At 47.6% G+C, this 26,455-nt stretch overlaps 2 protein-coding genes and 1 long non-coding RNA gene across 5 annotated transcripts in view; 2 read left to right on the top strand and 1 right to left on the bottom strand.

The window, feature by feature from the left end:
- Positions 1 to 2,766: 2,766 nt before the first annotated feature.
- ASCL1 (achaete-scute family bHLH transcription factor 1) lies at positions 2,767 to 5,383 on the top strand. The gene is made up of 2 exons (XM_054632267.2): positions 2,767 to 4,129; positions 4,348 to 5,383. Exon 1 carries the CDS (start codon positions 3,451 to 3,453, stop codon positions 4,105 to 4,107), a length of 657 nt encoding a protein of 218 aa, XP_054488242.1. The 5' UTR covers positions 2,767 to 3,450; the 3' UTR covers positions 4,108 to 4,129; positions 4,348 to 5,383.
- The window catches only part of LOC143694088 (uncharacterized), a 66,324-nt gene continuing 44,186 nt past the window's right edge, over positions 4,318 to 26,455 (bottom strand). For both annotated transcript variants that reach the window (XM_077178268.1, XM_077178267.1), the window contains exon 4: positions 4,318 to 4,785. In XM_077178268.1, coding sequence (XP_077034383.1) covers positions 4,421 to 4,785 — 365 coding nt within the window. In that variant the 3' untranslated portion in view covers positions 4,318 to 4,420. The remainder of the gene's footprint in view (positions 4,786 to 26,455) is intronic.
- LOC143694089 (uncharacterized) overlaps positions 7,642 to 26,455 on the top strand; it is a 47,381-nt gene continuing 28,567 nt past the window's right edge. For both annotated transcript variants that reach the window (XR_013182292.1, XR_013182293.1), the window contains exon 1: positions 7,642 to 7,883. This is a non-coding gene — a long non-coding RNA (uncharacterized LOC143694089). The remainder of the gene's footprint in view (positions 7,884 to 26,455) is intronic.

Below are 26,455 nucleotides of genomic sequence, written 5' to 3'. Positions count from 1 at the left end.
TTAAAAATAAATAAATAAATAAAGACTGAAATAAAAGTGCCAAATGAAAAGGGCAAGGGCTATTTATCATTATATTAGAATTAAGAATTTCAAGGCGCAGGTGCAGGACTGTGCATAGGAGTGGGTGGAGGCGGGGGACCTTGGAACAATATTTATTATTTAGGAATCTGGTCCCTTACTCTGCACAGTGAGCACACAGAGGAGCTGGTGAGATTGGAATTACCCCAGACATAAGGGGTGAGTTCCTTCCCCGGTGGCAGTGGGAGGAAAGAGAAAAGGGAGGAAAAGGCTCTGCCCCCCTCATCCACCCCCCACACAAACACACACCATGACCCAAATGGGTACAGGGCCACAGAGGCACAATTACATGAGTTACACTTGGTGACCTCTGGGACTCACAGGTTTTTGCCTTTTTAAGAGCCCTCTGAGACTGGAGAAGAAGGGACCCAGAAACTCCAGCCTTATTCTGCCGCTTCCAGGAAAAGGGGCAGGAATGTTCTTATGTGGTGTTTCTACACCAGTTCTGGAGGCAGGCTGAAGAATTTGTCTGTTTAAATATATATATAGTTTACTGTATAGTTTACTATTTATATATTGCAGGGCTGCAATTCCTTTGATATTTCTGTTAGCACTTCCCAAAGTCATAGTGCAGAGCTGGTGATGCGACAACTGCTTCCAGTGCAGTCTGTTCTGACATCAGACAAGGGATGTTGAACAAACCACCCAGGAGACCTGGAACTGAAAAAGGAGAGCTCCCCAAACAGGAAATACAAGCAAACATTTTATCCTGCTAAGGTCTGGCTGTCCTAACCAAGAGTGGATAAAATAAGTTAAAACATTTCCCATCTGATGAGACAGTAGGCTAGAAGTCAGAAAGTGGTCAGTGATCAGTGAAGAGGTCCCAAAATAAATATGACCACACAGAACTACTTAATATTTTTCATCACACGTACTGAAAAGCTGACATGTTTAACATGACACAGCATTAAAAGCTGACATGTAACAAAATTATACAATTACTAGCTAGCAGGTGCACATTGAGGCTCCCCTGTGCTATGTTTCTGGTTAGCACTTTTTTAACTCACACACACAGCCAGGGTCAAAGATCCAGTGGCAGATGAGAACTGATTTCTACAGCTCCAGACTGCTGTAATTGAGGTCAACAACAGTACAGGGCTTACTTTTGCAGTAATTTCCATTGAAACCTTAACATGGACTGTGCAGGTCCCCTCCTTCCATGCTTTGGAGCTGGTGTGAGTACCAGGGATTAAAGCCACCTACCAGGGACTTTCTAAAACCATATCACCATGGCAAGGCTGTCATTCCATGGCTCTGCTCTTTTTGGTGGGTTAGAGAGCACACACATCTGAGTTTACAGAGTGGAAAGGAGACAGAGTAGAAGGTAGAAAATGTGCTAAAGATTTCAGAAATATGTGAAAGGCAGGAGGGCAGGAGGAGAATGCCAAGATCAGCATTCTTGGGTGCTGAACCTGGTCATGCCTTCCAGGCTGCCAACACCTCTGCAGCCCCAAGGGTCATTGTGGCCCCCAAGCACACCAGCCTCAAACTCTCAGCACCTCAGTGCTGCTTTGCCTCATTTTCTCCTGAACCACAAGTGAGACTTCACCTGAGAGCAGTGATAATTTCCCCTGCACAGGCCAGGTCCATCCTGACTCCCCAGTTACAAGCCAATGCTAATGCCTGCTTGCAGAGCCGGTGCCCCACTTCCACTTTGCAGGGCTACACGGGGAGGAGCAGGGGGTCAGTGGCTTTCCCGGGCTCAGCAAGCAGACAGTGTGGCCTGGGAAATGGGATCTGGCTGGGAAGGGTGTGCTGGCTCCACACCTGCCAGCTCTACCCAGCACACCCTTACTTTATGAGGCAACCTCCTCCCTTGCCGTGCCGGACCGCCCGCGCGGGACGTGCCCAGGAGTGGTTTGTTCTCTCCCTCCTGACAGGCTGACCCCGCGGTGATCAGCATTCCGGAGGGTAATTCGAGGTGACTTCTCCCGAGAAGCCTCTACCCTGCTCTGCTCTCAGCCGCCCTCCTCCTATCACCCAGCCGGGCTCCCCCGCGGTTGTCGCTGGCTAATAGAGCCATCAGGCGGCCCGCGGGGCGTGTGCGGTGCCGGGCACACGCGGCTCCGGCCGCTGCAAGCGGGGGGGACGGCAGTCCCCGGTGGCGGGGCTCGGACACTCATGGAGCTCAGCATGGCAGCGCTCGGTGAGCCAAGGGAGCGATACCAGAGACAAGGGACAAGGAGAAGCCGAGGTCCCGCACACGAAGTTTCCCTGAAAGCGCAAGGGCGCTTCTCCCGCGGGCGCGCATCGCTTTGCCTGCCCTCGCCACGGGACGCCTCCGTGCCTACACATCCCGCGCCGCGGCTCTCCCTCCCTCCAAACCCCGGCAGGTGCACAGGGGATGCCCCGCACACCCTGGGGCTCCGCCGGGAGTCACCGGCTGCCTGTCCCTCGGCGCGATCCGCGCCCCTCGGCGGGCGGGCAGGGCTCCCCCCTTCCCTTTCCCCTTTCCCCCTCACGCTTTCCCGCCCCTGCCCCCCCCCGCGGCGCCCACGCGCGCCGCCCCCGCCCCGCCCCCGGCCCGCGCGGCGCCCCGGCGCGGGTGTTTGCTCAGGGCCGGGAGCGCGGCACGCGCCGGGCGCACGCACTTGCGACAACAAACCCGCGAGCGGCCGGGGCGGCGCGCGGGGCGGGCGGGGGGGGTAGGGGGCGGGGCCGCGCGGCCGCCAGCGCGTGTGCGGCGGGGGGCGCGGGGGCTCCTGTGTGTCCGTGTGTCTGTCTGTGTGTGTCTCCGTGTGTCTGTCCCTGTGTGTGTGTGTGTGTGTGTGTGTGTGTGTGTGTGCGCGTCCCGCGCTGAAAAGGCGACAGCGCTCCGCGCATCGCGGCCGGCAAAGCCGGGGAGCGTGGAAGGCGCAAGGTGCAGGGTGTGCGTGTGTGTGTGTATGAGCGCGGGGGGTGGCGGGGGGAGGCTCGTCCCTGTGTGTGTGTGTGTGTGTGCGTGTGTGTGTAGGAGAAGAGGGGGGGGCGAGCCCCGTCCGCCCCTTATAAGAGACACAATCCTCAGCCACTTTTTTGCAAAAGGGGCTTTGCAAAGCAGCCTGCGCACACGCGAGCGCCACGAGCCTCCCCGCGGCCGCCGCACGGAGGGCGAGAGGGAGGGGGGCGGGCAGAGCCGCCCGCCGTCCCCGCCGCCCGCCCGGCTCCGCCGTCCGCTCCCGTCCGTCGCCGCGGTCCCTCTCCCCTGCCGTCTGTCGCCTAGCTCTTTTTCTTCTTCTTCTTCTTCTTCTTTTTTTTTTTTTTTTAATTGAACGTCGCAAGTTTTTCCTTTTTCTCTTTTTGATTTTTTTTTTCATTTTTGTGTTGCTGGTGGGGGCACGGGGACCGGCCGTCACTCGGGCGCCCCCGCCTCGCAGGACGCCCCCCTCGCCTATGGCCAGCGGCAGCCCCGCCAGGATGTCCAGCGCCGCCGGGCAGCCGCCCTTCCTGCAGCCGGCGTGCTTCTTCGCCGCAGCCGTGGCCGCCGCCGCCGCCGCCGCCCCGCCGGGGCCGCCCCCGGGGGCGCCGCCGCCGCAGCTCAGCCCGGCGGGCGGGCAGCCCTCCCCGGGCGGCAAACCCTCGGCGCCGCGGGCGGCCAAGCGGCAGCGCTCGGCCTCGCCGGAGCTGATGCGCTGCAAGAGGAGGCTCAACTTCAGCGGGTTCGGGTACAGCCTGCCGCAGCAGCAGCCCGCGGCCGTGGCGCGGCGCAACGAGCGGGAGCGCAACCGGGTGAAGCTGGTGAACCTGGGCTTCGCCACGCTGCGGGAGCACGTCCCCAACGGCGCTGCCAACAAGAAGATGAGCAAGGTGGAGACGCTCCGCTCCGCCGTCGAGTACATCCGCGCCCTGCAGCAGCTGCTCGACGAGCATGACGCCGTCAGCGCCGCCTTCCAAGCGGGCGTCCTCTCGCCCACCATCTCGCCCAGCTACTCCCACGACATGAACTCCATGGCGGGCTCCCCCGTCTCCTCCTACTCCTCCGACGAGGGCTCCTACGACCCGCTCAGCCCCGAGGAGCAGGAGCTTCTGGACTTCACAAGCTGGTTCTGAGCGCCGGCCGCCCTCCCGGCAGGTGGGTAGGAGCCCGCGGAGGGCCGGGGGAGGCCGGGGGGATAGCGGGGGGATAGCGGGGGCACGGACGCGGGGCCGCAGCCGCCGGGGAGGGGATGCACCCGGGGATGCCCCTCGGGCGGTCGCAGCGTGTCCCGCGGTACTTACGAGCGGCTCTGCGGCCCGACGCTGCGCTGGTCGCGGCGTGGCTCTGATCTCCTCTTACTTTTATTGTTACAGGACAGTTGCAAAAGGGAAAAACAAACAAACAAACAAACCAACAAAAACCAAAAAAAACCCACTCAAAACCAGATCACACACAGAGAGACAAAAATCCACGCAGAAAAAAGAACCTGTTGCGTTTCCCGTTCCCCTGCCGTCGGAGGGCGGTGCGGGCACGTCTCTCGGCGGGCGGGCACAGCGCTGCGCGCCGCGGGGGCGGTCGGGGCGGCCGCCCCCGGCCCCGGGGACCGGCCGGGCTTTGCAGTGCCACGGAGTGCGGCCCGGCGGAGCGGCTGTCCGGCGGGGGAGCCCCGAGCCGCGGGAAGGGGCGCTGCGCTCCTCGGCCGGCGGAGGAGCTCTTCTTCCTCTTCCTTCTCCTCCTCCTCCTCAGCAGAAGGGCGGCCCATCTCCGCACCTCGCCGCCGCCGCGGCCCTTCAGAGACTGGCGTTCATCACCTGTGGACAAAGTTAGTTTCCCCATGTCTGTGGAGATGCTGAAGTTAAGCTATGCTGTACTCAAAGAAGTCCCTGGAGCCCCGTCTACCTTCCGTCTCCCCGTGCCCCTCGATCCAAGCTTTTCCTCTCGTTTCCATCATAGAATGCTTCCAATCTTTTTTTTTTTTGTGAATTTTTTTATGATAAGAAAATCTATTTGTATCTATCCTAACCCGTTTGGGGATATATTAAGCTATTTTTGTACATAAGAGAGAGAGAGATTTATAGAGGTTTTGTACAAATGGTTTAAAATGTGTATATCTTGATACTTTTTTTAATATGTAATGCTTATTACCTCTTCATGTTTAGACTCGGTAGTCAACGTTACCTTACAACTGCCATTTTTGTACGTGGTTTTGTAAAGGACTTGGATTTCCTCCAGATGTACTTTAGCACCAATGTGTCTTACTTTATAGAAATTTTGTTAATGTATTAATAATGTCATTAAACAATGTTCAAAGTGAACAAAGTTTATGCAGCTATTGTCCAAACGCAAAACGGTAGCCATTTGTTCTCATATGCTGCCTTTTGGGAAAAAGAAAAAAAGAAAAAAGAAAAACCGGACAAGCAAACAAACAACCCCCCCACCACCACTGCCTTTTCTTACTGTTTTATTACAAACTGACAGAGGTCCTGTATAACCCTATTTTATACAAACTAGTTTCGTAATAAATTTTTTTTTTAATTAAAATGATCAGCTGCCTACCGCATGCAATTTTTTTTTCTTTCTGCCATTGACAACGATGAATGTAAGGACAGAATGTTAATCGATGTTATACCGGAGCTAAGCTGCATATGAAGTGTTTGTACCTGATGGATGTAACATATATATCTTTATCTATCTCTATATAAATATGCAAAGATCTAGCGCTATCACCATTGTTTCCTTGCCCTTCTGTGTTGCAAATGTGTATCCAAATCAAAAGGAGAGGGGATGATTAATGATTGCATTGTCCTTCCTGAAATCACTGCACATTACAGAATTCCTCCTAAAGCCCAAGTCCTAAAAAAAGAGGGCGCTCCATCCCGCGTTTCGGGATGCGGTGTGACCCTGTCCCCCTCCGCGGCTCTGACCCAACGGGGCAGGAAAACACGGGGGATGGCACAGCCGCCGCCACCCAAAACACGGGGCGCTGTGTTGCCTCTGCGAGCACTGGCTGGGTAAATAAAACCGTGGCCGGGAAGACGGGAAGCGAGAGGCGAAGGGAGATAAAATTAAATAAATAAATAAAGTAGTAGAAATCGGTGGCAGCGTAGAGCTATTGGCCTTTCCAAACTTGTTATTCTGCCCAAATAGCGTGATCTGCCTGTAAAAGTACCCAATTACCAAGACTCAAAAAGAAATTGGACTCTTCCCCCCATTCCCTGCTTTTTTCTTTTTTTTTTTTTTTTTTTGGCTAGCCTGCTTGTTGTCAGTTAGCAAGGACGTGACCAGAATTCGCCTTCTTTTCGCTTGGCTCCTGCATCACTTGCAAATTCAGTTTGCGTGCACCAAGCCAAGCGGAAAGCAAAGCTCAAAACGCATCTTACAAAAAAAAAAAAAAAAAAAAAAAGGAAAAAAAAAAAAAAAGAAAAAACCCAACAAAGACTGGGGAGAGCCAGTGTGTCGTACGGAGTTAAAAAGAAAAAAAAAATAGTCCCCTCCGCTACAAATGTGCCGTCGAGTTGCGAGGGATGCGCTATTTTTAAAAAAGAGGAGGGAAAAACTTTGGTGGAGGAGCCAGGAATTTTCCCTCTGTGTGTGTATATGTGTGACTATATATATATATATGTATATATATATATATATATATATGCACGGACGCATATGCACACATGGACGCTTACACGTGTGTATTCCTGCAATGCTTTTAAAGCATACACACGTTTGCCCCTCCGCCTCCTCCCCCCATGCCCTGAAATGATCAATACGTGATTTAATCGCGGGGGGGGGAAGGGCAGAGGAGGGGGAGGACGGGACGGGAGGACGGGACACGGTGGGGTCACGAAATCCCTCATTACTTTAGCACAAACGCTCATTGTTTTAAGCGCTCGTGGAACTAATGTTTAGTTATGAAAATAATAACCGTTATATGCCGCCATCCGCTCTCCCTTTACAGCATCCCCCTTTTTATTTACCCACTTTTGCAAGTGTACAGATAAGGTATGCAAAGAAAGTGTAGCGAGTAATTTATAGCTATGAATATAACATTAGGATAATGTTTCATTCTGTTACAAAGGCGAAATTTCTCTTCCTTGTGTAGACAGGTGTTCTTTTTTGCTCACTTCTGAATAGTAAATATCCAGACTCATTAAACTAAAGGCAAAGTTACGCTGTTGTTCGCTACAATGTATAAGACAGGCTCAGAAATTCACCACCTCCTCCCTCCCTTTTCCCCTCAGCCCCCTCCAGAAAGAAAGAAAGAAAGAAAGAAAACACACACACACACAATTTTACTGAAGATAGGGAAAGGGCAAAGCAGGATTGGGGTAAATCTCATTACATCTGCTCTAATCGCTTAGCAACACAAAGCCTTTTCTTGTATTAGCGCGGAGAGCCTTTCAGCGCTGCCTGACAGACAGTATTCAGTTAGCATTAGTAAACTCCATAAATCAGGGACTTCTTTGGGCGCAGTATAAGTTTTAGAACTACTCAGGATTTGGTTGGGGGTGGGGGAAGAGGAGCGGAGAGGGGATATGCGTGCACATGAAGGCTGCTTGGCCACGGATTTATTAATTTATCTACCTGTGTGTTTATTTATTGTAATGCACGAAAACCGTCCCGCCAACAATTGCCTCTGCCAGAGTGAGTGCCCTCCCCCAAGCCACCCTCGGGCAGCGGGTTAGCCCGGCGAGGCCAGCGGCGCTGGGCAGCGCCGCCCGCGCCTCCCCACGCCCCGGCCCGCGGGATCCGCGCCCGCGGAGCCGGGGGGAGCCGGGGGGAGCCCGCCCGCGGTGTGGGGTTTACCCTCGCTCCCCATTCCTGCTCCGCCGCTGCCCCCTCCCCACAGCCCCCCGTGATGCTGTCTTATGCACAAACTTCGCTGGCGGGAGCAGCGCCCTCCGCCCCTCCCGCACAGGTAAGAATGAGGGGGGAGCCCCTCAGGCCCTGTCCCGGGGAAGGGCTGTGGGCACCGCTTTGAGCCTCCGATTGCGCCCAGCCCCGCTCTCACCTTCCCCTCAGAGAGGCGCCGGCCCGCACCCAGCCCCGCTAGCACCGGCTTTTGGGGAGCCCGGGGGTTCATCTCCTGTTCTAATTTTTTTCCCCTCTTCTCTTTTTCCTCTTTTTTTTATTTTTTTATTTATTTGTTTGTTCCCCCTCCTCCTTCCTTTTTCTCCCCTGCCCCTCCCCGCGGCGGCGCAGGTCCTGCCTTTTGTGTGTGCGGGCCGGCCGGGGCGGGCGGGGGGGCCGGGCAGGCAGCGGGCAGCGCTGTCCCCGCGCGTGTCGTGCCTCAGCCTTTATCGCGGCGGCGGCGGCGCGGCGGGGGCCCGGCCCGGCCTCGGGGGCGGCGTGCGCCCTCCGCAGCTGCCGCCCGCCCGTGCTCCCCGCCCCGCTCCGCTCCGCGCCCGCCCCGCTCCGCTCCGCGCTGCCCGCGCCGAGCGGCGAAGGGAGCGGGCACCTGCCCAAGGAGAGGCGGGCGCGGCCGGGCACACACACACACACACGGGGGTGGGGGACACGGGACGCCCTGGCTCGCCGCTCCATAATGCAGCGCGTATTACTCAGTGCATTCAGGGATTAGCTCGGCTTGAAGTGTGGGGCGATTCTGCGCCTCCCTGCTCCTCCTCGCCTCTTGGAAAGGGGAGAGGGGAGAAGCGCCCCTCAGCCCCGGTCGCACCCCCCCGGTTTATCCCAGCAACTTCAGCTCCCAAGCGAGCGAGCTCTTAGCGTGTCAGGCCGCACAATGCGGGGCTAATTCCTGCTGCAAAAGGCAAGTGGTGAAGAATCAATCGCAGGCTTTATACAATCAAAAGGGATGATGGGCTTGGGGTTGCAAATTTTTTTTTAAGTTCCCTACCCCAGTCTGAATTTCTCCTGCTCCTTACCCCCGTCCTATCAATAATCCCATGCAGGCGATTGCAGACCGAGGTAAAGCTATCATTTGTATGCGCCTGAAGATTAATTTCCCCCATGTACCAACTCAACGGCATAGTTATCTCTTTAACAGGGAAAACAGTTTGGCTCCATTGTCGGGTTGCCAAGACCGCCTTTTGAGAAAGGGAGCCCGGCTAGCCTCTGATCAAACTCAAAGGTTAGTTAAAAGACAAAAACAGCTGAAAATCTTCATGAATAATGCTGTTTCCCCGAGCCCAGTGTAGTGCAAGCGCACATTTCAATGCCAGAGCATTTTGTTATGCTGCTCGCCTAAGTCAGAATTTCACAGAAAAGGCAGAGAAGAAAAGCTCCAACAATTAGAGGGGGCCTGTCAGAAAACATTAACGCCTTCCTCGCCCAGCCTGTCAAGCGTGCTGGAAATAAAAAACGGGCATAGCGAATCGCACCTCCACCCTCCGGAGCTGCAGGAGGGAGAGGGAGGGGGAGTTAGGGACAGAGAAGTAAAGAGAGAGAGACAAATGGACAGGCCCAGGCAGTTAACAGTCCCCCTCGGCTTTGCAGTTCATCCAAAAGCTGGAAAAAGAAGGGGAAAGGACCTGCAGCTGGATGTTCTTGCTTGATATTCATCCTTCTGTTTCATGCCCCAGAACTATATTTGTTCTCAGGACCATTGAATACACACACTCACACTCACACACACACACACACACACACACAAACACAAACACACATGCACATACTCAGACCTTTACACCTTCAGCCCTTTCCTGCATCAGCCCTGCAGAGCACACGAGGTACCTGGTGAAACAGCAGCCTGGCAGAGTTGTTACTGCTTTCTGCTTTCTTCTCCCTCCAGTCCCATGTCTAAGTTTCCATGTCTGTATGTCTGTGCAGATGTCCAGGGTGGCCAACCTGCAGCTGGGCTGAAGGAGCTCATGTCAGAGAAGCTGTGCTTATGTATAGCACCAGAGCTATCTTACTCTTTAGAATTTTTTAGGAAAATGTGTTTCAAATGTACAGTTTTAACTAGCGAGATCAACTACCTGTATGCTTGAGTCCCTTTCCCGAGTTAAACGCCTGCTGACAAAGACACTAAAATATTTAAAGCTTCTCCTGCACTGATGTTGATTTCTGTAAGTGAACATCTAGACTTTGGCTTTCCTAGCCAAAGCACAGAGTTTTAGCAGTAATTTAAATAACAAAAGAACTCTGGTTCATCTCTTATTGTGAGCAAAACCTCAGACCACCACTTAAACTCTTTTTTTGTTTCTTTTGCCTTGTTGGCTTTGTTGTCTCATTGCAAAGACATGTATATGTTAAAAACTGATAAGGAGCAGATCAGCACTGAGCAGCTTCTACATTCAGCCTTCTGCTGGGTGGGAAGAATGTGGGAGATTACTCTTGTGCATTGTAGTATTCATACAGGTGCTGAAAAAATGAAATTCCAGCAAAATACAAAGTAACTGAAGGGAAGGAGTACCTCCAACCTCCAATCTGAGGTGTTCCAAGGGTTAAATCTGTAAAGGGATACAGCAACACAGTTCAGACAGCATGTGAAAGACATCAGACGTCATGGTTAGAGAGCTGTGTGATATCTATACATCCTGTGGGGAGAAAACTCTAACCTTGGGGACAGGAACCCCAGCCCTCCATCCATACACACACTGGAGCAGCAGAGTTCATCCAGACAAAATGGTACTTGCTGCTCCCCTTCAGAGAAGGCAGGGATCTCCTGTGGCTTTGGAGCCAGATATATCCCTTGAATGATGCATGCAAGCGCTGGGACTTTCATTGGCTCTGACACTTCTGTCCTGGGGAAACACATGCAACTGGTAGGAGAGGAGAGAAGTTTCAAGAGATGCTTTTTCTCCCTCTATCTGGCTACCTGGTACTTACTATCCTAACTACAGAGGGGTAAGATGGGTAAAAATGCAGGCATGGGAAACTAAGGACATTGATCATGGAGTGGAGCTATCTAGGTTCATTGCTGGCTGTGACTTTGCCCTGACTCAATCCATTTTAGCCTGAGATCCACAAGTGCTAAGCAGAGACCGTAAGTAGTTCCTCACAGGTGCCTGGGGATATGCAGCATTGGGAGAACACAAGAAAACTGGCAAGGGAGAGGGGGTCTGTGATCCAGACTCTGCTTTGTGCAAGGTGCTGTGGGAAGAGCCAGTGTATACTAATAATAGTCTGTCTCATTTTTCTGGGGGACAAACTATCCATGCTTCCTTCTATCCCACTGCAAACAAGATTCAATCCTGTTTTTGGTCCTTACCTAACACCCAGAAAAGGACACTTACATATCCTAAAACATCAGACTAAACATCTGCATGTTGTACAGACCTGTAAGTTGCTTAGGAGTAAAACTCCTTTGAAAATGTTACCCAACAAACCATGTATTTCAATCTTTTCCTAGACCCTGTAAACAACTACAGCAGTCAATTGCAAAGTTTTCTGCTGGTCTTTGCACAAACTGCTGCTTTGCACAAACAAGTAGTTTTCTTGCTTTCTGCTGCTATATATTCCCAATAGCACTGGGGAAGGAAAGGTAAACTTCACAAAGACTCCCTATAACCAGCTCCAGTGGCATAACCCAGGCCTTTGCGATAGGGGAGGGGAATTGTCTTCCTAAATGGAGCCCAAACTCATTTGGTTCAATTTTGCAGAAGCAGATCACTGAAAGAGCACAGGTTCCAGTTTTGGGATGAGGTCCTTCTCCCTCCCCACCAGTCACACCACTCTCTTGCTCACTCTCCCCCTCCATTCTGCTGGCCACAGCTTGGAGCTATTTTAGTTGCACTTGCTGGACTGTCAGGGCTATATTACTCTGGAAGAGGAAAGGAAAAGCCCATATTAGTAAAGTGTGAAATGCAGTTTTGACTGAAAAGGGAAGCCATTTCGACATGATTATACCGTGACAGTGCAGATTAAAACCCTGCCATATGGCCTAAGATAGGTTTGTTCTTACTTTCAGGTAACAATGCATTGCTAATTAAGTGGTGATGACATTTCCAAAGGAAAAAGAAAAAAAGAAAAAGAAAAGCCACTTGTATGTGAAATAAAGACAGTCCAGAGAAGGGAAAACATCAATCGGTGCTCATAATAGTGGAAATCAGCTTCCTTTTATCATTGTGGTTTGGTCTGAATAGAAGAGAATTTGTTTGATTTGTTATTGAGTAAACAATAATTCATGTGTGCACTTGTAGATGTGAACACAGTGCTCCTGAAAGGCACCTGACTGACAGTGCAGGAGAGCAAAGTCCTGCATCACATCCAGGACAAACACAGCACGAGCAACAGAGGGGCTCCCCACCCTGCTTTGCCAAGGCTTTGCAAGAGGGTGATGGAGGTTTCCCTGAGCAGGGTGGGAAGCCAACCTGCCTCTTCAATGGCAGTCACATTTAAGCACATACTTTAGTGTCTCTCTGTACTGGAGAGCTTTGCTTTTGCATCTCAGGGGATACAGAAGCAAATGATGGCAGAACCAGCTGACACAAAACCCCCAGTCCTGTCTACAGCCACTACTGTGTCTCTGTGGGATAGCAGTAGCTTTGAGAGAATAAATGGAATAGTATCACACTGTTGGTTTACAAGCAAAGGGTCACTTTGTGCACTAAAAACCAGGCCTTTGAGAATTTCAGATGAAGGGTGTTCCTTAAAGACCCACATTTTACTTGCACATATATACATGTGCATATATACCTCCATGCCATACAGACTCCATTCAGAGCAGCTGACTCAAAAGTCTGAAAAGCAGGCAGTGGGACACATTTTGCTTCATCTTGTTTTATGTTTCATAGCAAACCTCATTTTAGGTTGCTCTAATGTACATCATGTGTGTCTGCCTAGTTATGAGCCCTGACTTAGCAAGGACACTTACAGTGTCTATCCTGTCAAACTGTCAAAAAACAAACAAAAAAAGAGGCACAACTTCCATACTTCCATCTCTTCCTGACTGTGTTGCTGCTCAGATGAACTCCATAGCTTCATGTGGTTCTCACAGATTTTGCATGCTCAAGATTTGAAGTTGGAACTCAGCAGCCAGTTAAGGTTCTAGACAGATATATCTCCATGGATGGGCCTGGCAGCACTTTATAATTTCTGCTCTCAATTTTTTGCTTCTTTCTCTTCTACCTCTTAAACCTCCCACTTCTCATGGCTGGGGCTGCACCAGCTTGAGAGTTATGCTTGAAGCAATTTCCAGGGTAAATACTCATTCACTAGTAAACATCTTCAGGCAGAAATTCTCACATCTCTCCCTAGCACAGTATATTGAGAAAAAGTGTGGGTTGGAAAGAGACCAGCAAACCAGGAAGAAAGCACAGATGAAGCCTTCAGAAGAATCTGCTAGCAGGTACTACATACCTTAGTCCTAAATCTCCCTGGTCTAAGGTTTGGGTTCTTCCCCTTAGGGACTGTCTGGTGACGATGGTGGCCAATTTCTCCTGCCTCTGAATCCAGCAAGCCTGTAGAAAATAATGCTGGGTAAAAATGCTGGCAATTGTCTGTACATGTGCAGAAAGGAGGATGGCATGGACCTGCAGTGCCAGAGGATGCAGTGCAAGATGCTGTGGCAGAAATCATGACAGGGAGAGGGGCCCTACTGAACAGCAGTGCTGTGTACAGCACAGAGCAGGGCTCTGATGAGTTAAATGGGAGCATATACAGGAAGAGCAATGCTGAACAGATCCTCCTGACACCCAGGCAGTGGGTGTCAGATCCTCCTGGCACCCAGTCCCAGGAGACTATTCCATAGCAGCCAGCAGCACCCCAGGGCTCCCACAGGTCCCTCCTTTTGTGTTCATGCATATGTCAGAGGAGATGTGTTTGTGCAGGTAGAGATGCTTGTAGAGAAGGCTGGCAGGAGTGTGAAACAAACACAGGAGGATAATGGCTTTATTCTTACTTCAGCTTGAAGTAAGATAATACTTACTTGGTCTCTATCTGAAGGCAGATGTGTTTTCAGATATATTTTCACTTTCTCCGAGACCCTGTGGCAATCACTGTGAAGAGATTACAATGTACAGAGAAACAGAAACAAAACAGCTGCTGGAGAAAGCAGTGAGCAAAACTCCTTCCCTCCTCCCTTGCTCCAAGTTAAATGCCAGAAGACCACTGCAGCCCCAGGGCAGGTGAGGGGGACAATGACATATCCAAGAGGGGCACTTTGCTCAGTCTGGGCTGTCTCTTGGCTTCTCTGCATGGCCAACCCCCATCTTCTTGGCACTTCAATTTTAGTTACCACTACTCCTCTCTCTCTGTGTGGGGAACTGCTACTGACCAATGGAGCATTTATAAATAGAACAATGTTTAATTAACACAACAGTAGGACAGACTTGTTGAAATACTTCCCAGACAGCAGGCAAGAGTCCTGACAAGGAGACTATTATGGCAATTTTAATGAATCCTTCCAGAGTGGGACAGCTTCCATACACCTACATTGCAATGACTAATTTTGTTTGTGAAAATTGTATTGGTAAATGATGCAGAGTGACAATAACGTTGGGGACCAGCAAACTGAATAAAGTCACTGGGTGACTGTGTGAAATACTGCCTACAGACAGAGCAGAGTGCTTACTAAATGCAGTGCAGTCATGGGTCTGAGTGCCCAAAAGCCCAGCTACAAATGGAGTTTGCATAAGGCAGGCAAAGAAGCAATTAAATAACCCAAACAAGGATCTAGCTGTGCCAGATGACACCACAGCATGAAAAGAAGCAGGGGCTGAGCAACTACTTCTGTGAGACACAACTAGGAGCATGTGCCTTATTAACACCACTGTTAAATGCATGCTTGCTAGCTGCTGCTGCTGTTATTGAGACCACTCACAGATATCCTTGCCATCTCCCCTTCTAAGAAAACAGGAAATTAAAATTGTCTGCCCCAGTGCTGGGCCTGTGTAAGGTTCCCACCTATGATACAGCAGCCTACTTCTTCTAACAGGGAAGTGAGAAATGTGAATCAGGGGGCACTGGAAGGACAAAATGTACAATGTCAGTGCATTCCCTTGAGATCACCTCCTCCTAGTCTGGAAACTTTTCTTACTCCTCTAGCAGAGACATTGAACACAATCAGTAACCCAGTGGCCATAATCAATAAGTACTAAAGAGCTCAGAATTTCAGAAAGAGTTTTTTATCCTTAAAAATCTTAAGAAAAAGCTCCCAGGAAGACAGTCTGCAATGACAAATGTGTTATATTCAGATTTTCCAGTTCAGCTCTCCACTGCTGTGCTGTACAGACAGTAGACAGCAAGGGACTCTGCAGGCCCTGTTCTTCTGACTTCATTGTTATACATCTGATGTTCTTTTCCCCCAAAGACCTAGATTTTAATGAATGGATTCAAGATATGTCTTATCTATCCAGGGAGACTGGGCACCACCAGTTCTTCTCTGATTCTGCCATTTTCTCTTCCTTACAGGCATATCACATTTTTTTCTGGAGTACAACAAATAAGGTGAATGCACATTGACAACTGAAATATGTTGCAATGCATTCCAAACAAAAGAGTGTTGGAAAGTGAGTTTGGAATGGAAGTGTACGCTATAATAGTGAGAAGAGGAGTAAAATAAAGATTTTGGTGCATTACTTCAAAAATTCAGGAGCAAAATAACTTCTGAATTGTTGGGCTTAGCAATGACGTACACAAATCTGACCAAGAAAATCAATAAAATTATTGCTGAAAACTTCAGGAACACAAGGATTTCACAGAACTGGAGTCGAACTTTGCAAACTGCTTGGCTATGGGCTTTGGTTTGCTGAGGAAAAGATATGAGGGAGGAGGGAATATATTCTTTTTACTGCTACAGATGCTGCATTCAGAGGTGCAGGTTGCAAAAACATTGATTAATTTTTATCCCCACGCATCTGTTTCCTGTTGAATTCTTCCCTTTGCATAATGTGGAGTCTTGCCTGTCAGATTAACGCAATGCTTCACCCCCAGACAAAAGTGCTGGCCTCTGACAAATCCATCTAGAGCACACCTAGCTCCATCGGTGGGCATATTATAAAAGGTAATGAGCTTGACACCCCCTCCAGCTCCAGCTGCTGCAGCAGCGTGTAATGAGCGCTGCTCTATGGGCTCCGACGCTCGCTCTGAAGCGCCATTGAGAGCCCAGACAGCATGCCACTGAATTTAATTTACTGCTTAGCATCAGCTGGCCCCAGATGATGGAAGGTCATCTGTATGGAGGGTCAAGTGGGATAAACAGCTCCAAATCTCCCTTCTGCCCAAGGGCTCAGAGCTGGTAAGCCCCAGGGCAAGCAGGCACAGACCTGATGGGGGCATGTTGGCTGAGCAGGCTCCACAGGCAGATTCCTTTGGAGCATCTGTTCTCCCAGATGAGAAATCCCTCCCATTGACCATATCCCACCAGCATTTTCACAGAAATTTTGAGAAAATCCAATGCAATAGGCCAGGTTCCTTGGGGGAGTTAGTCTGCCATTATAGGTATGTCTTTTCTGATAGAGTAACTTTCCTACCTTCATAACAAGACATCACACTGTATTTTGCTTGTAAAGTATCAAGAATTTTCAGATCATAAAGTACCATCATTCTGTTTCAAGAAAGCGAGGCTGGAAGGAAAGTTTGAATAGCCCAGAAAGAGCCAATGCCAGAGATAGAAGGAAAAAAAATGAAAAAAAAAGGGAAGTACATGGTGATACTACCTTCAGTGTTGTACAGCTCAAGGACGTGAAGAGCCAAGGCAGTGATATTGTATTTAATTCCTCCCAGAGATTTTTTCTGCCACGCCATAAATATGTAAGTGACTCTAAACTTTGTGTGCATATATAACTAAACCCAGTCAATGAGAAAATTTAAAAGATTCATTTGTTATGTTCAACCTAAAAGCTGGACCTGCCTCTGCTGAGAGACTAACAAGTCATCCCATGCTCCAGTAGATTAATGATCTTGGAAGAGCAGGACTGAGAAATGAAGGTCTGGCAGGGAAGAGGGGCTATTTCCCAATGAGAAGATGGGTAATGCTCTTTAAGGATGTCCCAGACTTAAACCCAGAGATGGGACTATGCAGTAAGAAACAGCACAGCCAGATTCAGGCCTCTGAAAAGCATAAAGATGCTAATGGGAATGGGGGCCTGGGGCATGGTGTGCTCCAGGCAATTTCTGCATCTGCTCTTCAAAGACACAGCCATTGAATCCAATGAGACCACCTGAGGAGTAGGAAACCTTCCTGAGAGAGCAACACAGGCAGAATCAGACCCCCAGGGAGTGTAATATAGGTCTTTAAAAATTTGTCTCACTGTGTGGTGGCAGGTTTCTTGCTGGCTTCTCTGCCTGCACGCCTGCCCGCTGGCTGTACTGCATGGTGTGTACGCCTGGTTTGATGCAGCCCTTACATGTGCACGTTCTTCCCCTGCTCACAGGACACCAGGGGCTTGGGACAGTCACACATGGGGCTGGCAGGGCCCAAAGGCAGAGCTGCACAGCTCCCTCCATGTGGGCAGGCTGTGCAGCACAAAGACAGGTACCATCGCTCTGCCTGCACACTGGTACTGCAAAGATGCATTTATGCCCCAAACATTCCCTTTCTTTAGATATTGCCACCTCTTCCAGTGCAGACAAAGACCTGTTGTGAGGCTATGCTCCTTTTCTGTGCAGATGACAGGTGGGAATGAAGGTTTGATATAAATATTCCCTGGTCTGAAGTGGATTGGGAGCAAGATCTGGCCTAATTTTCCACCCTGAACAAACAATTTTGCTTTGCTCAAAACTTTTTCTAAAAAGAATAAGCTCAATTAAGAAAACCACAACAGCACAACTTTTAAAAAATACCATCGTTATTGTTCGTGTGGGTTTTGGGTGGGCTGTGGAAATTGATTTACGAGTCAACCACTTTTCTCTTTTCTTGCCATCTCTCGCTTGAGTGGTTTGTAGGCCTTGGCCCTTTCTTTCACTCAAGGAGAATAAGGTTGTCTATGGAAGAGGTCAGCATTTCAAATTGGTGGAGTTCAACTGCACAAATGACATAGAACTGACAAGAAAAGACAGGGGGTTTGGAGGTCATAGACTGCATAGGTCCTGGTTAGGGTTTTCGCTTTGTGATGGGACCTGGCACCAAAATGAATTAAATAACAGGCTTAAGGACTATTGAGGGAGGGCTGAATGCAAATCAAAGATAAGTAGAAGTTTTCTTTCCTAAAAGGGGAATAATTTTTTTTCCTTACCTCCCCCTTTCCATATCTGCACAGGCAAGGTCTGCATGTTAAACATGATTTAGCAGGCATTATTCTGGAGCCTTTTCATCAGGTTTCTGCAGTGATTGCCTATCTTGGCCTATGATTAATGATCTGCTGTGCAATTTGGACGCTATAATGACTCAACAATCCACACACAAACTATATAGTCGCATTCCTTTTGCAGATTTGCCAAGCTGTTACCAAGGGGCCCACAACCAAGCAGGATTGTTAGAGAGATAGCTAAACATTTCTGCAAATGCCATTCTGCCCTTATCTTGCTGAGAAGTGCGTTGGGCAGCAGGCTCATTTACAAAATTCAAAGCCTAGATTTTAGCGGTTCCTTTAAAAAAAAAAATCTGGACTGAAATAATCATTAAAAAGGCTGGTAAGAAAAGATCCTGGTATATGGCCTCTCAGTGATTATACAGACAAAATACTTTCTTTGTTTCCAAATTTTGTATCTGATTAATTGATGCCTAATGCTATTAATGTAGTTTGAAAGCAGAAAAGTTAATCTTTGGAAACCCATGCCATAAATGAAATCTGAAAATCCAAGCAGATTTTGAAGTGAAAGCTTTGTCTTCATTTCAGTTTCTACACAGAAATAGGCTTTGGGATTTATTTATAGACTTCAACTGGATCTGTATCCAGTTAAAAACTGTCTTTAGAAAGCTGCTTTACAAACATTTTTTGAAAGCATAGGCCTTGATAAGTGTGATTTTAGAAAATCCAGTTTCTATTTATAAGGTTGTTTTAAATAGAAGTAAATGTAAAAAGAAAAAGTGAAGATAGCTACTGATGGAGTCTGTCTTTCAGGCATAAGTTATCTTTAAGTTATCTTAAGATGTAAGTTATCTTTCAGACATAAGTTATCTTTATCTATATATGACTTTCAGACATAAGTTATTGTCTGAAAAATAATTTTAGGTAATACAAATATGTTCCTGTTTCCATTGTTAGTTGTTACATGATGCCCAAATAATTCCACCACAAATGAAAAGATTTCTCATACTTGCTGGGTTATAGGCACATTCAGTTTAATAATTCATCTCGTTTTAGCTTCTGTCTTTTTTGTAGGCAAGAGGGATTGTGAACTAGAAGGACAACATAGCATATCCATGCACCCATGTCCATCCATGTCCCTGTTATTGCTATTGTTGTTGTCGTTTTTATTATTATTAAAATGCCTGGGAGCTTTAAACACTGTGCTAATACTGAAGCCTCCCTCATAACAACACTGAGTTCAATGAGAACACTGTCTCTCAGCCCAGTTCATAATGCCCTGAGACCCTGGCTGCAGAGAGGCTTCATGGTCCCAGATTTAAGTACAAATGTAAGTGGTTCTCTGCATCCTGGCTTAAGCAAGTAAATCACAATTTAGTTTATGTCCAGAGTGAAGACAGAGGTGTCTCCAAGCCCTTGGGAAGAAGGCCTTTCTGATTCCACTTGTTTTCCTTTCTGATTCTGAGGCAACAACAAGCCTCAGAGCCCAATGTGTTAGAGAACACCTGTTTAAAGAAACATTTTAACACTATGGCACAAACAGGAAAAATACAATATGCAATTTGAAGACTCAGAGCACTTAGAGTTTCCTACTCCTTTCCTACTGGTAGGGAGAAGGAGTAAGAAATATCCAGCTAGGAACACAAGCAAGCAAAGCAGCATTTGCCCTCTCTTTATCCAGGCTTTCTTCCTTATGCTAAGAAGGAAGCATATGCTAAGAAGGAAGCTGTTCAACCCACAGCTATGCACTGTGGATATCACACTGTTTTATAGGTTTTAAACTAATCTTTGCCTCAAATATATACATAAATAAATAAAATCGGCTGTGAGCAGACTGCTGTACAGCCATGATAGTGTTGCTGTGCATATAAGTCTATTAATCTCTGAATGGTTGTGTAGCTGACACTGCCTTCAGGGCAAAGGATTGGGCTAGATGAGGGTCAACAACCCTTCAGTGCTCTTCCAGCCTGTGGTTAGGCAGGACAGACAGAGACCATTGGTGGCTGGAAGATAGCACCTCAGAGAGGCAGAAACCTGCTGCTGCAGTGGGATCATTGGTCTGTGTGAGACAACCATTCTCCTGACTCAGGGGATGAAGCAAAGGCAGCAGCAGAGAGACCTTTCACTCTCAGCATGCCATGGCCTCTGGCTCCCAGCCTTGCCTGTGCCTCTGAAAATCAGTGACTGTCCTCTCAGGTAGATGGAGTCTCCAACTCTGTTTGGGACTCCTTTGACTTCACTGAAGTCAAGAAGCAACAAAGTATACACTTTCCATACAGTAAAGATAGGATCAGAGCAGGCCTATACAGATAAAATATTTTGTCTGGGAGCCCACAGGTGATTCTGAGAAAGATGGAAAAGTCAAGAAAAAATTAATGGTACTTTAAAAGCATCTTGGGTTGCTTCCTGTGTGTGAAAGTTCCTCGGCACATTTGCATCCATATGGATAATAACTTGGATGGGAACAAGGCAAGGGTCCCCACTGGCCTCAGACCTCCCTCATCCTCTGTAAAACATGGCACTAAGAGGGAGACAGGGTCTCCACTACAGCCATGTCCTTGGCTGTTCCACTGGAACCAGCTGTTACAGATGTGGGACGTGCTTCCTGTGAGACAGTCAACTGTCTGCTGGGCAGTGTGATGAGCTCAACCTTATTTCACACCTCTCACCTTCTCTGTTCCTTTTGTTACCTTAGTTTGAACTGCTGCTTAAAGGTGAACTGGATGGAGATTTCCAGAGATCTTGGGTGGCTGGAGACCATGGTGTCTGGGTAGACATTCCAAGAATGACATGTATATGGACACAGGAGAAATAAGAATCACTCCAGATTTGCTCATGGCACCTTTTTTATAGTCCAGGTGCTTCAGGAGGAAAGACTGTGGTCTTCAGTGATGGCTCAGTATTCCTGGAGGGCCAGAGTTCAAGAACTGGGATTCAAGTTTTAAGGAAGTTAGAGACTTTTACAGGTGTCTGCAAGGCACAAACTAGTGTGTTTTGGAATCTGGGAATGACTTAAGGCATACTTCTCCTTTGATGAAAGTAAATTTTGTACCCTCAAGGATGTGGGCAAGATTTTACACATGGTAGTGAAACAAGAAAACTGAATTTCATCAGAAGCTGAAAAATCTGCCCCAGATTCACCCAGAATCAATTCAAGCACTGGCATATATATCAATGAATAGTTGCCAAACTAATACACACTGACTATCTCAGCTAGTAGATCATTTATTCAAAATGGGTGTAAGAGACAATTGTGCTGCCCACTGGCAAACAGTGGCTGACAATGGCAAACACCATTTTTATGGGTTGTTTTTAGAGTGAAAATTGTATAATTTGACCACAACTATTCCTAGGTAAGCCTGTCCACAGAAGAACAGCTTGCCCAGAGTTGTTGTGTCCCTCTGTTCACTTGGGAACCATCATTTTTGCCCAGCTTACAGAATCACATTTAGGATGTATGTCAGCCAGTTGCAAAGGCAGGAGCTAGAAGTTAACCCTTTTAAATAAACAGAAAGTATTGAGTGAGCAGTCCCTCTATAGAGAATCCCTTTCTCCATGCCTTTTTTAAAGTTAGTTGAGCACCTTTATGTGCTAAAGATGGGTTAAATGGGGTCATAGGGCTAAAATAGCTAAGAACTTTGGAGAGAATTGGGAAAGGAAGATCAATGCCTCTTTCCTACACTGCCTCTGGTCATGCAGAAGGACAACAGTGAATATTCCAGAAATATAAATCTTGGCCTTCTGAAAAATTTTGCTATATAGTTGCTGACTAAAGACAGGGCAAGGCAGAAATCTCTATTATGCCTTGTGTACTCCATTGGTTTTAGTAGGAACCATAGGACAGACTTTCCACAGACCAAGCTGGTGGGTTTTGATGTATTTGCTCTAAGACAAGCAGTGTAATCCAGAGATGAATAGAATAAATACCAAGAGCTAAAACACAGTATTTTTCAAAGCTAAGAAGAGGTTGTGTTATAGGGGCTGGATCAGAAATCTGAGCTTCAGATTACCTAGATAAAGGATCAGAAACACATAAAGGGCTAATATCTGCTCTTCCAGATGTGAACTTCATTAATTTAATCTAAAACATCTTGAGAGATAATAATACACATATTTCCAATTACAACAATTATTTAAACAGCCCTAATCTTGCACTTCATGAAACCATTTACATTCACTGTAATGTCAAGCTCTGCAGGGGGATATGTTAACAGAGGAAATCTAGCATCTTCTAATTACAGTACTTCTACGAAACAGAAACAAAAACTGAGTTTTGAAGGTTGAGCTGAGAGGAAGAACTATTCCATGGCAGATGGGAATGCAGAAGCACCAGGGCAGATAGATGAGTATACCATACTTATTTTACTTCTCTGTGGAGGCACTGGCACACACGTCTGGGAAAAGATGTATAATCATAAAACCTGCATGTAATTTTGGAGTAAGAACACATTGTCATTGACTGAGTAGCTTCTGTAGTTATAGGTCATAAAAGAGAACTACCATGTACTTATATGCTCTAATCTTTCTAAAAGCCTGACACAGCTGATTAGAGAGTCACAACCCAAAATCATTTACAGAATGCGTCGCATCTACGCAATATTTTCAGATTCTTGCTCAGAACAAGAAAGGCAACTTTGACCTTAGCCATCTACTGTGGAGAGAGAGCAGCAAACAGCAGCACAGCATTTCCCTGTCAGTCAGTCTCATTTCACTCCTGGGGCTTTGCTTCAGCTCTGAAGGCCTCCATGGTGCTCCCACCACAGGCAGCTGCCTCAGGCTGCCCTCCTGCATGGCCCTGGGAAGCTCAGCTCTTGGGGCCACCACGGCAGCTTTTCTTACCAGGGAGGGTAAGAAAAAAGTCCCAGATAAGAAAAAAGCCCCAGTGCCAGGATGTCACATTAATGTACTGAAGCTTTAAAGGACATGCCAGGAAACACAATATGAATTTGCAGATGGGAAAAATTCAGATTATTACTCCAGACATGGTGCTGACACTGCACCAGTGTGATGTCCTCCATGGCACTGGGAATGCACCCACTGCTATCACAGATATGTGGGTGGGCAGCTCAGAGGTGCTCATGGTCCACTGAAATTCACGATGGGTTGGGTGCCACGTTGCTACACCTGTCTTTGTAAATCTTGGTCTTACTTACATTATTTGGTTATCTGATAAGATTTTCCCAAAAGTGACAATGACTTCAGTGCTTTTTAGCAGTAAAAATCTGCAAGTAATGTGATAGAAGCAAAGACACCAATTTATGCTGGAACTCTTTGTAAGACATCTCACAAAGAACAAAGACTATTTCTATCAAGTGAGACTTACTGTAAAAAGCTTTTCTCCCACATCATTACACTTGATCACCAAAATATGTACACAACTTTTTGGAGATGCAGCAGCTTGGTTCCTCTTTGAACTTGACTGAGCCACTGACTGTCTGCAGTTGACAAAATGACTGCAGAAATGCAAGCATAGGAATATGTAATTCTTGAAATAAATCCACAGGAGTGTGCATCCACCACACGGGATTACCTCAACCATTCTGTGATGACTTGCTAGTGCCATGTCTATGCTGTACAGTTATATTAGTGACCTCCTTCCCACCCTCCATCCCCCTTGGTAATTGGTCATTTGCTGGTGGACAACACAAGAAGTATGGTGGTTCTTGTAAGGGCTCCGGCACACACAATGAAATCAAAATCTGTCTCAAAATAATGAAGCAATCTTTTGTGCAAAAAGATTCAAAGTGTAGCAAAAGCTCATCCATCTAATAAATGACCCCCACCCACCTGCCAGTGGAAAGGCTCAGCAGTGCAGGGGACAGGGGCTGCGAGAAGGTGATGGGGAGGGATCTTTTTTTTTTTCAAATTGTGATTGTTTGGGTTTCTGATCCAAGGTAAATGACAAGGAATCGAAAAACACCCCCAACACACATATTTCAACTAAAGCAAGTGCTTGGGATTACTTTTTCCCCCTCTGTGTCTGTTTGAAGGTATTCTCTGAAGTTGACAAGCACGTGTTTTGGAGACCATTGAAAAGTTTCTGCCATAAATAGAGGAGGCAGCTTGGCTTAAGTGTTGCTAGGGAATACCTGGCAACAGGCAACAATAGTCCTTTTAGAGAGCCCAGGGCAAACAGTGACCGTGGTAATGGGGTGGGCTTAAGGGAGGCTCCTTGCCCAAAGCCCCTCCACTCACACTGCGCCTCCAGCCCTGGGCTGTGTTCCGGAAATTCCCTGCACAAAGCCCACCATTCAATGGGAGGTGGGCCCGTGCGTGTGCTTTTCTGGCAGGGAGGGGGGGGCCGCAGAGGGAAGGGGCCTGCTTGCAAAAAAAAAAAAAAAAAAAAAAAAAAAATCAAAACTTTTTTGTTGGTTTTTTTGGTTTTTTTTTTTTTTTTTGGAAAGGCTAAGAGAAGCACAGAAAGTGCTAAGTTTGTAAAAGAAGCTGAAAAGGTTCAGAAAGGAACATAATGGGGCCAGGGAATGCCCCATGAATTTTGAACAGAGAGCAGAAAAGAGACCCTAAAAAGCAATTAGTGATGCTGCTTGTCGCTGAAGAGGGAGCTTGAAGGAGGTGGGAAGGCGCAAAAGGAAGAGGGCAACTCCAATCACTTAGGAAAGTACGAGGGAAAGGGGGGCAGGCTGAGGGACAGAGAGAGACTGGCGCCTTCGGGAATTTTTATAGTAAAAGTAGATGGAGGCACACGGCAAGGGCAGCGTCCAAGGAGTGTCTAGAGCCGATGGCACATGCCAAGATGCCTTTTGGCTTTGCCTCCCCTGCCCATTTCTTCAAAACCAGGAATCAGCAGGACTGGGCTGCTGTCTCTCTGCTAGTCCGATGTGTCACAGGCTCAGCCTCAAGTCCTCACCCATCCCTGCGAGGAGGATTCCTCAGCCAAGGGTCTCTGCCTGACAGATGAAGGCGATGGGGACATTTCTAAAAGACCTCCAGTCTCCCTTCCTCTGCTTCCCTCATTCCAATTTCCAGAACCATGCTCAGACACCTATTTAGCCATACATTCCCTGCACAAAATAAAAGTAACGCTGGCTGCTCATTAGTTGGGAGTTGTTAGGGGGGAAAAAAAGGAAGGAAAAAAGGGCCGTCTGAACAGAGCTGAATAGCTATAACCTTAATGGGTTGTCAGAAGTCTGCAGGCAGCAGGGTGAGGGGAGCCAATCCCCCTCTAGTCTTTTGTCCTAGACATTGTTTAGGATCAGTGGTAGCTCATTAGGTCGGGACAGTAATATTCCTAACGATCCTGTGGGGCTGAGGCTTCAGAATGTGTCTTCAGCTGTTTTCCTGATGTCAATCTGATTCATGGAGAGGCATTTATCTCGACAGAGATCTTTGGTAGAAAGCGTTATTTACCTTTCATACCCTGATTACTAACCTTTGACAGAAGTTGCAGCTGGAAGGGGAAAAGGGGGAAGATAAGAGACTCCTGTTGGCATAAACTGAGGTGTGTTATAGTGAAAGGCAAGCTGCAAAGCCAAGTAGATGGGGCCTTGGCCTGCAATGTGACCCTACAGTTTGCCTCCTTGTATTTCAGATTCCAATGGTAAAGTAAGGATAATCACCCATTTTGTGTTCTGGTGGTGGTGGAGAAGAAAACAGTGGAGTGTGAGGTTTCTAGGAAATGGGCCAGATAAGTAGCTAAATTAATACCTTTCCTGTATTCAGGGATCCTAGAAGAGCTGGGATTTTTTTGTTCTTTTTTGTTTTTTCTGGTTTCTAAGAAAAGCAAAACCCAACTGAATTAAATTGTAAAGCAGAATAGATTTTTCAGTTGTGTATGATTTCCCTTCCATCCTATACTTGTTTTCAGCCTAGAAACATAAATCTGCTGAGGAAGGGAGCAAAGTTAAACTCCCACCTTCCCTCAGGCATTTCTGCAGGCATGGGGCTGAGCAGATGCTGTTCACTGACACAGGCTAAATCCCCCTCATTGGTCATTTGTGTTGCCCAACAGTGTCACAAATCCAAGATGACATATTATTAAAGTGATGAAATTAAAGAATAATTGATCACACAGCAGATTTCCTTGTGATTAGGCAACACATTATATATCCATTTGCCAGTCCTGCCAAACACAGAGAGCAAAGTACATTGTCATTCTGTACCCTCTCCAACAGTTCACTTCTTGTATTTAAGGCCTGGGGTTTTCTAAGGAAACTCTCAAAGCTCCATGCAGCTGCCCTACATCCCCATTAAAAAACAGCCAAACTAACAAGTAATGATGAAATTATTTCCTTATTTATTTTGTGTTAGAAAACAGAGTGGACAATGAACTGCTCTCTGAAACAAAGGGGCAAGAACTACTCGTCCCTTTCACTCCAGTAAGAGGAGGGTAAGTACGCAAAGGTCAGCGTACAGACACTGAAAGGTTCAAACCAAG

This window comes from Agelaius phoeniceus, chromosome 5 (genome assembly GCF_051311805.1).
Source record: "Agelaius phoeniceus isolate bAgePho1 chromosome 5, bAgePho1.hap1, whole genome shotgun sequence".
NCBI lineage: Eukaryota > Metazoa > Chordata > Aves > Passeriformes > Icteridae > Agelaius > Agelaius phoeniceus.
The sequence above is the reverse complement of the archived record's forward strand: the minus strand, read 5'-3'. Positions and strand labels throughout refer to the sequence as shown.